Here is a 15,025-nt window from a genome sequence, read left to right on the forward strand (position 1 = left end):
AAGCATCCCTTGAGCATGGGAGTTTGAGGGTGCAGTGAGCTATGATCACACCACTGCACTGGACATGATGGCTTCCAGCACTTTGGGAGGCTAAGACAGGAGGATCACTTGAGGCCAGGAGTTTGAGACCCGCCTGGGAAACACAGCAAGACCCTATCTCTATACACACAAATACACACACAATATTAAATCTTAGAACATCCACAGTCATTGTCTTCAGTATTCTCTTCCAGTAAATAAGATTTTGAGACCTTATAGATCTGAAAAATGTCCTTATTCTATTCTCCCTTGTTTGGCAGATCATATAATTATCATTTTGAAATGTTCTCTTATAGTATGCCAGTCTCTTGAGTGGAATATTTAACAAAGTAAGGTGATTTTACATTAAGGGTTAACATGAATGAAGCCAATTTAAACATTTTCTGTAACAGACTCTGTGGCCTATAGATGTGACATTATTCCAGACAAACTCAAGTATCACTGAGACTAATACTGTTATTCACAAGACAGAATGATCTTAAGAAATGTCAAAGTTATCCTCATGTGGCTGCTTCTTTCTCAGCTTTCAATGTTGTGGGGCTTTGGAAAACTTCAGTTGTATTTTCAGGACCCCACTCTCTTAATATATAAAATAAGGAGGAGAGAGTAGGTAATCTGAGTTGCAAGCTTAAATTTTGTATGTAGCCTTGACTATATAAAGAGAGAGGATCAAGTTAGCAGCTCCAAGTGCTTGGGTACATATTGATAGAAATTGTTTCTCATATGGTTAGGCACACAGTAAATAGTAGCTCCTGGTCATTAGTCACTAGTAATCATTATTTTGTGAACATCAAAATACATTTTCAACTTAGTAGTTGATCTAAACTTTTGAACGTAACTAAGAATTTATCTTTGAGAAGCGTTTCTGGTGGTACATTAACTGCCACTACAGAGTGGGTCCCCAACTTGAGGCCTATGTAATAAATTACTTTAAATGTTTGTAATGAATGCTTATAATGCCAAGATATTATGCAAAAGAAACTAGGTCAAAATTGTGTTATTCTTAGTTGGACCCTCAATACATCAGTTCTAAGTACCTTTTGTGAATGAACCTGCTGTCTTTTGGAGTGCCTAGGTTTACAGAGTACCTAATGCAAATGTCATTTCCAAGCTTCTTAAAATTAGCAGAATACCTTTTTTCCCTTATAGTGTAGGTGGTAATAAGTGGCGTTCTTACTTTTTCCTGTCTAGTAACCCCTCTGAGGGGCAGATAGAGGAGTAAGACACACAGAACTAAGAGTGCCGGCTTGCTCCTTCCTGTCTTTGTTCCTGATTCAGTATTACCCACAGCTAGAAGTTGACAACTCAGTAACTTCAGATGTCCCTCATAGTAGCAGATGGGAATGTATCCCCTCTCTAGAGGCAAAAGCAGATCAAGAGAAAAGAGAGCCCAGATGTCTCTTAGCTGAGGGCGGGCCTACCTAGTTTTTTCTCCCAGATTGTCTCTTGTGGGGAGGGGTGAGTGAGGATAAGAATAGCCAGTAGTTCAGTAGTTCTCAACCTTCTCTGTGCATCAGAATCATCTGAGGAGCTTCTAAAAAATATGCATGTCTGGTACCCACATCCAGAGATTTAGATTCACTTTGTCTGGGGTGGTATTTTCATGAACGTTTCTTGGGTGGTTTAATTGTACAACCAGGGTAGAGAATCACAGCTCTAATGAAAGTTCTTCTACATAGGAAGGAGAAGTTTAAGGGGATGGAGGATGTCACCTGCATTTGTGCATAAATCTCAAAATGGTACTCCTCAAAATAGTGTTGTTAGGCATGTCCTGTGTCATCTAGTACAGAAGATAAAAGTGCTCTCGAGTTAGACTGTCTGGTAGCATCATAACCTTGGGTAGGTTGCTAAGCTTTTTAAGTAAGTTTTCTTTTTGGAAAATTGAGGTAATAGTACTTACCTCATAGGGTTGTTTTGAAGCTCAAATAAGATAATGTATTTGAAGGGCCGGGTGTGGTGACTCACATCTGTAATCCCAGAACTTTGGGAGGCCAAGGTGGGCAGATCATGAGGTCAGGAGTTCGAGACCAGTCTGGCCAACATGATGAAACCCCATCTCTACTAAAAATACAAAAATCAGCCAGGCATGGTGACACGTGCCTGTAATCCCGGTTACTGGGGAGGCTAAGGAGAATCGCTTGAACCTGGGAGGTGGAGGTTGCAATGAGCTGAGATCGCACCACTGCACTCCAGCCTGGGCGACAGAGACCCCGGTTCAAAAAACAAAATAAAAAGGCCGGGTGCAGAAGCTTACACCTGTAATCCCAGCACTCTGGGAGGCCAAAGTGGGAAGATCATGAGGTCAGGAGTTCGAGACCAGCCTGGCTAACATGGTGAAACCCTGTCTGTACTAAAAATACAAAAATTAGCTGGACATGGTGGTGTGTGCCTGTAATCCCTGCTACTCAGGAGGCTAAGGCAGGAGAATTGCTTGAACCCAGGAGGCAGAGGTTGCAGTAAGCTGAGATTGTGCCACTCTACTCCATCCTGGACGACACAGCAAGACTCCGTCTCAAAAAAAAAAAAGATAGTGTATTTGAAATGTTCAGCACTGTATCTGGCACACAGTATAAGTGCACAATTAATTATAATCATCTTTATTAGATAATTTGTCAGCATGCATATAGTATTGGAGGTTTAAAAAGATTTTTCATTTATATAGATTTCCCTGGATCTGTGCAGTCCATATTGATCATTTTTAATGGCAACTGAATATTACATCATGACCTTTCCTCAGTTGTGTAACATGTGGCTTATTAGTTTTCACAAATATTGTTAGAAGCAACAATTGTGGAGAGGAGGCCACTCAGGTGTGGTTAATATTATGAGATTCCTCTGAAGGGAGGATATCACGTTATGTACCATTGAGAGTGTGTAGGCTTGTTACTGGCCCACTTAAGATGACTGGATAAGAAAGTATTGTGCCCAGTAGTTACTCGATGGACTGTGGAATAGTGAGGAGCTGTTAAAGAACAAAATAGGTTCTAGGCCTTAGATAACACAAGAAAAGGTACTTAAAAGCCTTGAAAACAGTTCACATTTCTCAGGATCAATTTTGGTACAGTAATCAAGAGGAGCAGTGATCTAATGCTTATCCTTTATATTTTTTATAACAATCACAAGGTGAAAGTAGATACTACATTGGCCATTAGTCATGTTGGTTTTGCATTTATAGAAAAATACACTGAATAGTAGGAATCGTCTTTACACATATAATTTTTCTGAAGTGTTTTTATATAACTGGGTAGTTATTAACCTTTTCTTTCTCCAAGTAGAGATGGCAAGTGCACATTAGAATTATGAATACTTGGTCAGGCATGGTGGCTCACGCCTGTAATCCCAGCACTTTGGGAGGCTGAGTAGATTCCTTGAGCCCAGGAGTTTGAGACCAGCCTGGGCAATGTGATAAAACCCCATCTTTACAAAAACAGAAAAAATTAGCGGGGGCATGGTGGCATCCACCTGTGGTCCCAGCTACTTGGGAGGCTGAGGTGGAAGGATTGCTTGTGCCTGGGAGGCAGAGGTTGCAGTGAGCCAAGATCATGCCACTGCCCTTCAGCCTGGATGACAGAGCAAGACCTTGTCTCAAAAAAAAAAAAAAAAGAGATCCTCAGGAAGCGTATCCTTGCCCAGTCATTTAGTATGCTACTTTGCTAGTGAGATCGTACAAGCCTGATAGATGTAAATATATATATTTCTGCTGTATATTTTTTACTTGTTTTTAAGGGGCCAGGATATATTCTTATTTAAAGCCCAGATATAAGTCAAATTTTAGAGAATAAGTACCAGCTTGTTCCTTTCCATTTCTTTATTGTCATATGAAAACAATCAGTTTCAAAGCAATCACCATTTCCACCCTCACTAATAACCCTCCCTCTGGTTTATTTTTTGCAGGAGGTATATCGAATTCCAAAGAAAAGTCAAACTGAAAAGGAGAACACAAGTAGGTATTCAGAGATACTCTGTGTTGATGGCTTTACAAATATTCTTTTGTTATGTGCAGAGGTAACTGATAAGAACTTGAGTGTTTTTGTTTTTGAAAGCAGAGAATATATAACTAGGTAAATGAAATATTTGGTGTAAAAGTTTGGAAACTTGTGCTTTTATTCTTAATGACATGTTGCCAAAGGAAATGTCTCTTATACTGTTTTGTTGTCGCTTTCCTTGAACTCAATCTTTACTAGCTTTTTTTTCTATTCATTTGTCCTCTAGAGCAGACATTATTTTTTTATTTAGTCTTTTTTTCTTTTATTATTGTGATTTTGATTTTTTTTTCCTTAACACCGGATAGAGCAGACATTCTTAAACCTATACTTCTAGATGTCTTTGGGAGGATCTTTACCTCAAGATATTTATATGCAGCTGGACAGGGTGGCTCACACCTGTAATCCTAGCACTTTGGGAAGTTGAAGCAGGTGGATTGCTTGAGCCCAAGAGTTTGAGACCAGCCTGGGCAACATCGTGAAACCCTGTCTCTACAAAAAGTACAAAAATATTAGCCAAGTATGGTGGCGTGTGCCTGTAATCCTAATTACCAGGAGGCTGAGGTGGGAGGATCACCTGAGCCTAGGAGATTGAGGCTACAGTGAGCCATGATCATGCCACTGTACTCCAGCCTGAGCAACAAAGTGAGGCCCTGTCTCTAAAAGGAAAAAAGATGTTTACATGTAAAATTCTGTATGTACACAGTTGACCCTTGAACAACATAGGGGATACAGATACCCTGTGTAGTTGAAATTCCACATAACTTGTGACTCCCCATATTATGTATATTATGTCTATTATATACTATATTCTTACAATAAAGTAAGCTAGATAAAAGTGTTATTAAGAAAATCATAAGAGAAAATATATTTACTCTTCATTAAGTGGAAATAGATCATCATAAAGGTCTTCATCCTTATCTTCACCTTGAGCAGACTGAGGAGGAAGAAGAGGGATTAGTCTTGCTGTCTTGAGTGGCACAGTTAGAAGAAAATCCACATATAAGTGGACTTTCATGCAGTTCAAACTCATGTTGTTCAAGGGTTGACTGTATTTACTTTTCTGAGGCAAGTTCAAAACTTTGATCAGATTCTCAGTCACCCCTGAAAAGGTTAGAATCATTGTTTCAGAATGGATAGCAGGGAGGCCATGGGAATCTGGTTTCTGGACTTTACCACTTAGTTACATTTCAACAAACTTATTTATTGATTTATTTTTTAGAGACAATATCTTATTCTGTCATGCAGGCTGAAGCACAGTGACACCATCATAGCTCTCACTGCAGCCTCGAACTCCTGGGTTCAGGCAATCCTCTTGCCTCAGCCTCTTGAGTAGCTGAGGCTATAGGTGTGTGCCACCATGCCTGGTTAATTATTTATTATTTTTTTTTGTAGAGACAGAGTCTCGCTATGTTACCCAGGCTAGGCTTGAACTCCTGTCCTTAAGTGCTCCTGTTTCGACCTCCCAAAGTGCTGGGATCACAGATGTAAGCCACTATGCCCAGCCTTAAGAATTTCCTTCCTTTCCTCCAGCAAACTTACTTAGAGATTCAAGGAATGGGATCACTTATGGTGGTTATTGGTTTCATGAGTACCTCCACCACTGACCCACTATAAGTAGAATGAAGAAGCCAGTATGGTTTTTTTTGTCTTTTTATTTTTGGTGTGCATAACTTTTTATATAATCTTAGTCTTATTGGTTAAAGACCTGTGAGATACCCTTTGCACCATTGTTTGTCTTTCGAATATTTTTAGTTCCACTCTCTGGTTTAGTCTCTTCATAGCCTCACATTCTACTTAGGGCTGCAAATAACTCTTCCTATAAAAAAGAAGGCAGGACTGGGCAATAGTGGTTGGCAAAACCAGTGGCACCACTACAGGGTTGATTATCAGAAGCTAGCTTTCTGGGATCACTGAGTTAAAACTATTAGTAGCAACACAAGCAAAGCTTAAATGCCTATGAGCATTTCTCCATAATATTTTGCAAATATCTAGTCTGGTGTGGCTAGATATTTGCAAAATATTGTGGAGAAATATTTTGCATCCATGAGATGCAGAGGGTGATCTGTAATGAACAACTATATCTTTTCAGGGAGTAGCCTCTTTTCTGCCAACCTTAGTCTCTCTTTCACATGTAGAACCCTCCATCTGAGTCTCAGGTTTCTAAATAAGAAAATGCTTATAATATATAATGCTTATAATTATTTTATATTTTTATTTATTTTATATTTTTATATATTATATATTATTTTATATATTATATATATATTTATGTATATATAATATATATAAGCCTGGTTTCCACTTCTTAATGTCAAACAATTAAAGCATAGAACCTTTAAAATTCGGAAGGATTGTGAAACACTTCAGGAAATACGTAGTCTAACTTTACCCTCATTTTTATAATATTAGGAAATCAGCCTGAATAAATGGAATGACTTGTCTGCCTCACATATTCTAAGGTGCAGAGTCAGAATATGAACTGTTGGTATGATTCCTTTTTTGTTTTATCAGGGTATAGTGAAGAAATAGTCACATTTTAAGGAAATTTATACTAGGTAAGAAACCTGGGTTTGCAGGAGGAAACAAGATAGACATGGGTAGATCCAGATGCAACTGGATAATGGTACCTCATAAAAGGATGTAGTGCTAATACCTTGTGAACTGGAGCAGTTAATTTAATTATACTGCATTTTCTACCAGCATGTGGTACAAACGAGTTCTGTTAGCTTCTCATTGACAAATGCTCATACCTGGCTGTAGATTAGTAACCATGTTGCAAATATTTGGGGTTTTGGGCCACCTAAAGGAACTGTGAGAAAGGCTTATGAAACCTAACTCGGTTGCTGATGAGTAAAACAACCCATAGCACATTTTTATGAGATGAGAAAAAGAAAAAGCAGTAAATGTTTATTGAGACTCTTCCTTGTCCTATGAGAGAAATTCTCAATAAGAGAGCAATACTAACATACACAAAGCAACAGCATATTTTGCCAGTCAGTTTATACCGAAATGTTTAGTGGTGAGATTTAGTTGTTTTTTTTTTTTTTTTTTCCTCCCGAGATAGAGTCTAGCTCTGTCGCCCAGGCTGGAATGTAGTGGCGCAATCTCTGCTCACTGCAACCTCTGCTTCCCGGGTTCAAGCCATTCTCCTGCCTCAGCCTCCCAAATAGCTAGGATTACAGGCACCTGCCACCATGCCCAGCTAATTTTTGTATTTTTAGTAGAGGCGGGTTTTTACTGTGTTGGCCAGGCTAGTCTCGAACTCCTAACCTCATAATCTGCCCGCCTTGGCCTCCCAAAGTGCTGGGATTACAAGCGTGAGCCACAGCGCCCGGCCGAGATTTAGACTTCTTAAGGAGATGAGAAACTAGGAGGTGTGATCAGTGAAAAGTAGTACTTAGGACAGCTTTGGAGAGCACTGGAATGGAATTGGGTAAGTGAAAACATTGAGATTAAGAATGATTCTAGATAAAGAGAGACACTGTAAATTAAGAAGGTTATTAATACCATCTTTGTATAGGAAGCTGGCATTCTGATTTTTTGGTTTGTTGGTTTGTTTTTTTTAAGAGACAGGAAGGATCTTGCTCTGTTGCCCAGGCTGAAGTGCAGTGGTGTTAACAGAGCTCATTGCAGCCTAGAATGCCTGGGCTGAAGCAGTCTTCCTGCCTCAGCCTCTTGCAAGTAGCTGGGACTACAGGTGTGTGCCACTATGCTCAGCCTGATACTATGTTTTTTTTTAAAGATGTAGCTCTCTGGCTTTGATGACTTTCAAAGTTATCACCTGGGTTTGAGATATTTTCCTTTTATATTTATACCTTTGACTCTTGAACAACACAGGTTTGAACTGCACAAGTCCACATATACAGTGGATTTTTTTGTCAACCAAATCTACATAGAAAATATAGTATTCATAAGATCTGAAACCAGCCTATAAGGAGGGGCAACTTTTTGTGTATGTGGGTTCTGTGAGGTGGATTGTGGGACTTGAGTATGCACAGATTTTGGTATGGAGAGAAGGGGGTTCCTGGAACCAGTCCCCCATTTATACTGAGAGATAACTGTAGTTCATTAAAATGCTGCCTGATAAGCCACTTTTTTAATTTTAAGAGTTGGGGTCTTGCTTTGTTTGCCCAGGCTGGACTGCAGTGGTGCAATCATAGCTCACTGCTGCCTTGAACTCCTGGGCTTAAGCGATCCTCCCACCTCAGTCTCCTAAGTAGCTGGGACTACAGCCACCATGCGTACCTTTAAAAAAAAATAGACTTTTCTCATTGAGGTTCTTATGCTTAGCACATCAGGCTGCTTTTCTATAGATTATAAATATGAAGAGTTATAAGGTAGTTGAAGGCTTTTACATTTTTGAACTGACAAGTAAACTGCCTTGCTAAATGTAATGGGAATATCTTGCATGCATGTGCTCACAGAACTTATTATAGAAATGTTAACGGCTTAGACTGAGTCTTTGGAGGGAAAGAGGAGAAAAGGGCATTTGTGAAAGAGACTTTTAGTGAGTAGAGTGAACACAGACATAAGACCTTGTATCTCATTCAAATTCAGGACTGGGTAGATGAGGGAGGAGTCCATAGATACATTTGTTGAATAGAAGTTTTATTATACAGTTGATATATTGTCATGATGGAGAAAAGTCCACCAAATAAACTTAAAAAAAACAAAAAACAAAAAACAAAACCACCCTTTTCCCTTAGCAACTGAACGAGGAAGGGATGCTGTTGGCTTCAGAGATCAAACACCTGCCCCGAAGACTCCTAATAGGTCAAGAGAGAGAGACCCAGACAAGCAAACTCAAAATAAAGAGAAAAGGAAACGAAGAAGCTCCCTCTCACCACCCTCTTCTGCCTATGAGCGGGGAACAAAAAGGCCAGATGACAGGTAAGTGGCCTGTGTGAGTTTTTTTGTTTTTGTTTTTGTTTTGAGCAAGTTAAAAAGTACCCAAGTCATATACTTCTGATTGTGAACACCAAGGGCTTTTGGAATTAGTATTTGCATTTTGATGAATGAGTATACAACTTTACTGATAAATCTTAAGACAGATTCTCTGTTGACAGTAGTAGTAGCTGTGAAGATTAATAGGTTTTGGTTCTTGAATGGTTCCTATTTGATAATATTTAAATGTCATTTTGGGAGCCAAAGATTTGTTCTTTCAAGCGCAATGGGGGTTGGTGGGAGATAAGTCTTCAAAGATAATAGTTATTCTTTAAAAGCCAGAACTTGTTGTTTTCTTGTGAGTTTTGTGCCATACTAATTAAAATGCTGATTTTTAATAAATCCAGTCACAAGGTCTCTTGTTATGCTGGTAGAAAAACAAACCATGTAAGCATTTACTGGAGGCTAGAAAACATTTATCCCAGACAAGTTTTTTTTAAATTAAATTTGCTTTTTAAAAAATTGAGATAAAGCATTTATATACTGCAGTTGGCAGAATTTTTTAGTTTTAAACTATCTGGGTATGTAATGTGATTTTTATTTGCATTCCCCTAATTACTAAATAGATTGAACATCTTGTCATATGTTTATTGTCCATTTCTTTCTTTGGCATGTAGTTATCCAGTTTTCTCAGCACCATTTATTGAAAAGTCTGTCTTTTCCCCACTGTAAGTTCTTGGTGCCTTTGTTGAAGATGAGTTGGTTTGTAAATGGGTGGATTTATATCTGCATTCTCTATTCTGTTCTATTGGTCTATGTGTCTGTTTTTATGCCAGTACCATGTTGTTTTGGTTACTATAGCTTTGTATTGGCCATTTCTGTTTCCTGTTCTGTGAAGTATCTCTTTTTTTGAGACGGAGCCTTGCTCTGTTGCCCGGGCTAGAGTGCGGTGGCATGATCTCGGCTCACTGCAAACTCCGCCTCCCAGGTTCATGCCATTCTCCTGCCTCAGCCTCCTAAGTAGCTGGGACTACAGGTGCCCACCACCATGCCCGGCTAATTTGTTGTATTTTTAGTAGAGACACGGTTTCACCATTTTAGCAAGGATGGTCTCGATCTCCTGACCTCGTGATCTCCCTCAGCCTCCCAAAGTGCTGGGATTACAGGCGTGAGCCACCGCGCCTGGCCGTTCTGTGAAGTATCTTATATGTGTTGTTCATTCATTGACTTATTTGTCTTTTTTAGTTTTATGTGTCCTTTATATTCTAAATATAATTTTGTCTTGGTAATAATTGTTGCAAATATCTTCTCCCAGTTTACGGCTTGTATTTTGACTCTTTTTGTACCTTTTGATACATGGAAGTTATTAATTATGGTTTAGCTGAATGTGTCATATATGGTATGTTTTCTTTATGGTTTTTTTTAATCGTATTTTAAGAAATCCTTCCCTACCCTTTAGGAGGTGATTTTTTTTTGTATTTTAAGAGAATTAAATCCTTAATCCATTTGGAATTAATTTTTGTATATATTATAAGGGAGGGATTCAGTTTTATTTTTCTCTAATACCCAATTGTCCCAGCACCATTTACTTGAAAACCCATTCTTTTCACTTGTCTGTAGTGGTGCCTCTCTCCCACAAATTTTCATATATGGGAAGATCTCTTTCTGGGGCTCATGATGACTGTAGCTTCTCTTAGGTCTTGGTAGCAAATCACTACCCCCTTCTTGGTTTTTCTCTGGGAAATCTTGTCTTTTCTCAGACTTTCACTCTTCTTTAAAATCTGCTTCCTTAGAGCCCTACCCACCAAAGAGATGATTCTGTAGCGACTTGACACTGATACAATTTTGAGTATGCCTATCTCTGTCTAATGAGGTCTCTGTTGAGACAGAATCTTACTCTGTTGCCCAGGCTGGAGTGCAGTGGCATGATCATGGCTCACTGCAGCCTTGCGTTACCTGCACCAGCTGAGGCAATCCTCCCATTTCAGTGCCCATCCAGTAGATGGGACTACAAGGAAGTGCCACGACACCCGGTTTTTTTGTTTGTTTTTTTGTAGAGACGGAGTTTCTCCATTTTGCCCAGGCTGGTCTTGAATTCCTGGGTCTCGAGACTGGCAGATCACCTAAGGTCAGGAGTTCAAGACCAGCCTGGCCAACATGGTGAAACCCCATCTCTATTAAAAATACAACAAATTAGCTGGGGCATGGTGGCTCATGCCTGTAATGCCAGCTACTTGAGAGGCTGAGGCATGAGAATCGCTTGAACCCAGGAGGCAGAGGTTGCAGTGAGGTGAGAACACACCATGCACTCCAGCCTGGGTGACAGAGCAAGACTGTCTGAAAAAATAAATAAGTAAAATCCATACAGTTTTGTAACCACCACCACAATCATGATACAGAACACTTCCATCATCTTAAAAAATTCCCAGCCAGGCGTGTTGGCTCGTGCCTGTAATCCCAGCACTTTGGGAGGCCTAGGCGGGTGGATCATGAGGTCAGGAGTTTGAGACCAGCCTGGCCAATATGGTGAAACCCCATCTCTACTAAAAATACAAAGATTACCCGGGTGTGGTGGCGCATGCTTGTAGTCCCGGCTACTCGGGAGGCTGAGGCAGGAGAATTGTTTGAACTCGGGAGGTAGAGGTTGCAGTGAGCTGAGATTACGCCACTGCACTCCAGTCTGGGTGACAGAGCAAGACTCCATCTCTAAAAAAAAAAAAAAACAATTAACGGCTGAGCGCAGTGGCTCGTGCCTGTAATCCCAGCACTTTAGGAGGCTGAGGCGGGCGGATCACTTGAGGTCAGGAGTTTGAGACCAACCTGACCAACGTGGTGAAACCTGTCTCTACTAAGAGTACAAAAATTAGCCAGGCATGGTGATGCACCCCTGTAATCTCAGTTACTGGGGAGACTAAGGCAGGAGAAGCACTTGAACCCGGGAGGTGGAGGTTGTAGTGAGCCACTTTCACCCCATTGCGCACCAGTCTGGGTGACAAGAATGAGATAACCTCTCAAAAAAAAAAAAGGCCAGGTGCGCGGTGGCTGACGCCTGTAATCCCAGCACTTTGGGAGTTCGAAGCAGGCGGATCACGAGGTCAGGAGATCAAGACCAACCTGGCAAACACTGATACGCTGTCTCTACTAAAAATACAAAAAAAAAAAAAAAAAAATTAGCCAAGCATGGTGGCGGGCGCCGATAGTCCCAGCTACTCTGGAGGCTGAGGCAGAAGAATGGCATGAACCCGGGGGGCGGAGCTTGCAGTGCGTGGAGATCGCGCCACTGCACTCCAGCCTGGGCAACAGAGTGAGACTCTGTCTCAAAAAAAAAAAAAAAAAAAAAAAAAAATTCCCTTGTGCCCCTTTGTAGTCAGTCCCTTCCACATCCCTAACTCCTGGCAATCACTGATCTGCTTTCTGACCCTCTGGTTTTGTCTTCTCCATAATGTCAAAAAAGTGGTATATAGTATATAGCATTTGAATTTGCCTTCTTTCACTTGTATTCATTTTAGATTCATTCATCTATGTTATTGTGTGTCTCAATAGGTTTTTTTTTTAAATTGCTGAGTAGTCCATTGTATTCGTGTACCATAGTTTATAAATTCATCATTTCAGAGACATTTGGCTATTGTGAATATTGCTGCTATGTACAAGTCTTAAGTGAATATTCTCCCTTTGTCTTTTTTTTTTTTTTTTTTTTTTTTTGAGACGGAGTCTTGCCCTGTTGCCCAGGCTGGAGTGCAGTGGCGCAGTCTCAGCTCACTCCCACGTCTGCCTCCTGGGTTCAAGCAATTCTCCTGCCTCAGCCTCCTGAGTAGCTGGGATTACAGGCACACGCCACCAGGTCCAGCTAATTTTTGTATTTTTAGTAGAGACGGGGTTTCACCATGTTGGCCAGGCTGGTCTTGAACTCCTGACCTCAGGTGATCTGCCTGCCTCATCATGCCTGGCCTCTCCCTCATTTTTGAAAGGAAGTTTTTTTGGGGAAATAATTTCTCTCAACATTCTGACTCTATTTATTCTTCAGTTTTCTGGCTTCCCTTAACTGGTTTTGTGAGACTTGGTCTAATTTTCATCCTTCTTTAATCGGGCTTTTCTCTTGGTCTGCTTTTAAGAGGTTCTCTTTGTATATGGCTTTCTACTGTATGTTTTTATGAGGATTTCTTTTTCTTTTCCCAGTTGGAATTCATTGGACTTTTGAATTTGAAGGTTATTTTTCAACTGTTTCTCTTCATATCTAATCTCCTGCTTAACCATACTGTGGAATTTAGGGACAGTAAATTGGATTGAATTTTGGATTATTTCTTGGTTTATGACACTTATTTTGTTTTTTATTTTAATTTTAGAATTTGCGATTATAGAAATGTCCCCAGCTATAAAGAATAGGATGCTATATCTATCTTTAATCTTAAAATTCTAGAAACTAAGGATAGAGATGAAATTATTTTCATCTCTTTGTCAATTCCTTGGGATTCTGTTCTGTCTGCAAGACAAGCTGAGTAATTTTGAATATAGTTTTAAACCAATGCCAAATAGGGTTTGGTGTGGTTAGTGGTTTAGTCATGAGTGACATAATACTTATTAGTGCTTTCATTATGTCTATGATTTAGGGAGAAACTTTTTGTGGTCCTTATTTTCTTTCTAGATATGATACACCAACTTCTAAAAAGAAAGTACGAATTAAAGACCGCAATAAACTTTCTACAGAGGAACGCCGGAAGTTGTTTGAGCAAGAGGTGGCTCAACGGGAGGCTCAGAAACAACAGCAACAGATGCAGAACCTGGGAATGACATCACCACTGCCCTATGACTCTCTTGGTTATAATGCCCCGCATCATCCCTTTGCTGGTTACCCACCAGGTTATCCCATGCAGGCCTATGTGGATCCCAGCAACCCTAATGCTGGAAAGGTGCTCCTGCCCACACCCAGCATGGACCCAGTGTGTTCTCCTGCTCCTTATGATCATGCTCAGCCCTTGGTGGGACATTCTACAGAACCCCTTTCTGCCCCTCCACCAGTACCAGTGGTGCCACATGTGGCAGCTCCTGTGGAAGTTTCCAGTTCCCAGTATGTGGCCCAGAGTGATGGTGTAGTACACCAAGACTCCAGCGTTGCTGTCTTGCCAGTGCCAGCCCCTGGTCCAGTTCAGGGACAGAATTATAGTGTTTGGGATTCAAACCAACAGTCTGTCAGTGTACAGCAGCAGTACTCTCCTGCACAGTCTCAAGCAACCATATATTATCAAGGACAGACATGTCCAACAGTCTATGGTGTGACATCACCTTATTCACAGACAACTCCACCAATTGTACAGGTAACTAATTCTGAAACTTCTCTTTTCCGCTTTATGGTCTGTTCATGGGATGTTAGTTAAATCTGGTACAGGGGAGGAAGTCCTACCATGGACTACTTGTATATATCGATCAACTTTATATGTGTTGGTTATCTATTGTGTGAAATATTGCCAGAACTTGTCAGCTTAAGACAATAAGTAACTCAGAAGCAGCTTAGCAGGGTGGATCTGGCTCAGGGTTTTCCATGAAATTACAGTCAAGCTGTTAACCATGGCTGCAGTCATCTGAAGGCTGAACTAGATAAAGAGGATTCACTTTCCAACCTATTCACATTGTTGTTAGCAGGCCTCCATTTCTCCCAAGGGAGAACCCTTCATTGTGGTAATATTTTTGTGTTTTCTAAAATCATGGTCAGGCCAGGCGTGGTAGCTCACACCTGTAATCCCCAGCACTTTGGGAGGCCGAGGTGGACGGATCACCTGAAGTCAGGAGTTTGAGATCAGCTGGGCCAACATGGTGAAACCCCGTCTCTACTAAAAAAATACAAAATATTAGCTGGCCATGGTGGCTCATGCCTGTAATCCCAGCTACTCGGTAGGCTGAGGCAGGAGAATCACTTGAACCCGGGAGGCAGAGGTTGCTGTGAGCCGAGATAGCGTCATTGTACTCCAGCCTGGACAACAGGGCAAGATGCCATCTCAAAATAAATAAATAAATAAATAAATAAATAAATAAATAAATAAATAAATAAAATCACGTTTTCTTTCTTTCTTTCTTTCTTTTTTTAATTATACAAGGTAGAACTTTCTTTTTTTTTTTTGAGA

At 40.4% G+C, this 15,025-nt stretch overlaps 1 protein-coding gene across 3 annotated transcripts in view; it reads left to right on the forward strand.

Annotated features, from left to right (window-relative positions):
* Positions 1-15,025, forward strand: part of SETD2 (SET domain containing 2, histone lysine methyltransferase) — a 149,966-nt gene that overhangs the window by 95,347 nt on the left and 39,594 nt on the right. For all 3 annotated transcript variants that reach the window (XM_032161749.2, XM_032161751.2, XM_032161750.2), the window contains 3 exons: positions 3,934-3,982; positions 8,732-8,915; positions 13,552-14,221. In XM_032161749.2, the coding sequence (XP_032017640.1) occupies positions 3,934-3,982; positions 8,732-8,915; positions 13,552-14,221 (903 nt within the window). The remainder of the gene's footprint in view (positions 1-3,933; positions 3,983-8,731; positions 8,916-13,551; positions 14,222-15,025) is intronic.

Source organism: Hylobates moloch, unplaced genomic scaffold (genome assembly GCF_009828535.3).
Source record: "Hylobates moloch isolate HMO894 unplaced genomic scaffold, HMol_V3 SCAFFOLD_8, whole genome shotgun sequence".
NCBI lineage: Eukaryota > Metazoa > Chordata > Mammalia > Primates > Hylobatidae > Hylobates > Hylobates moloch.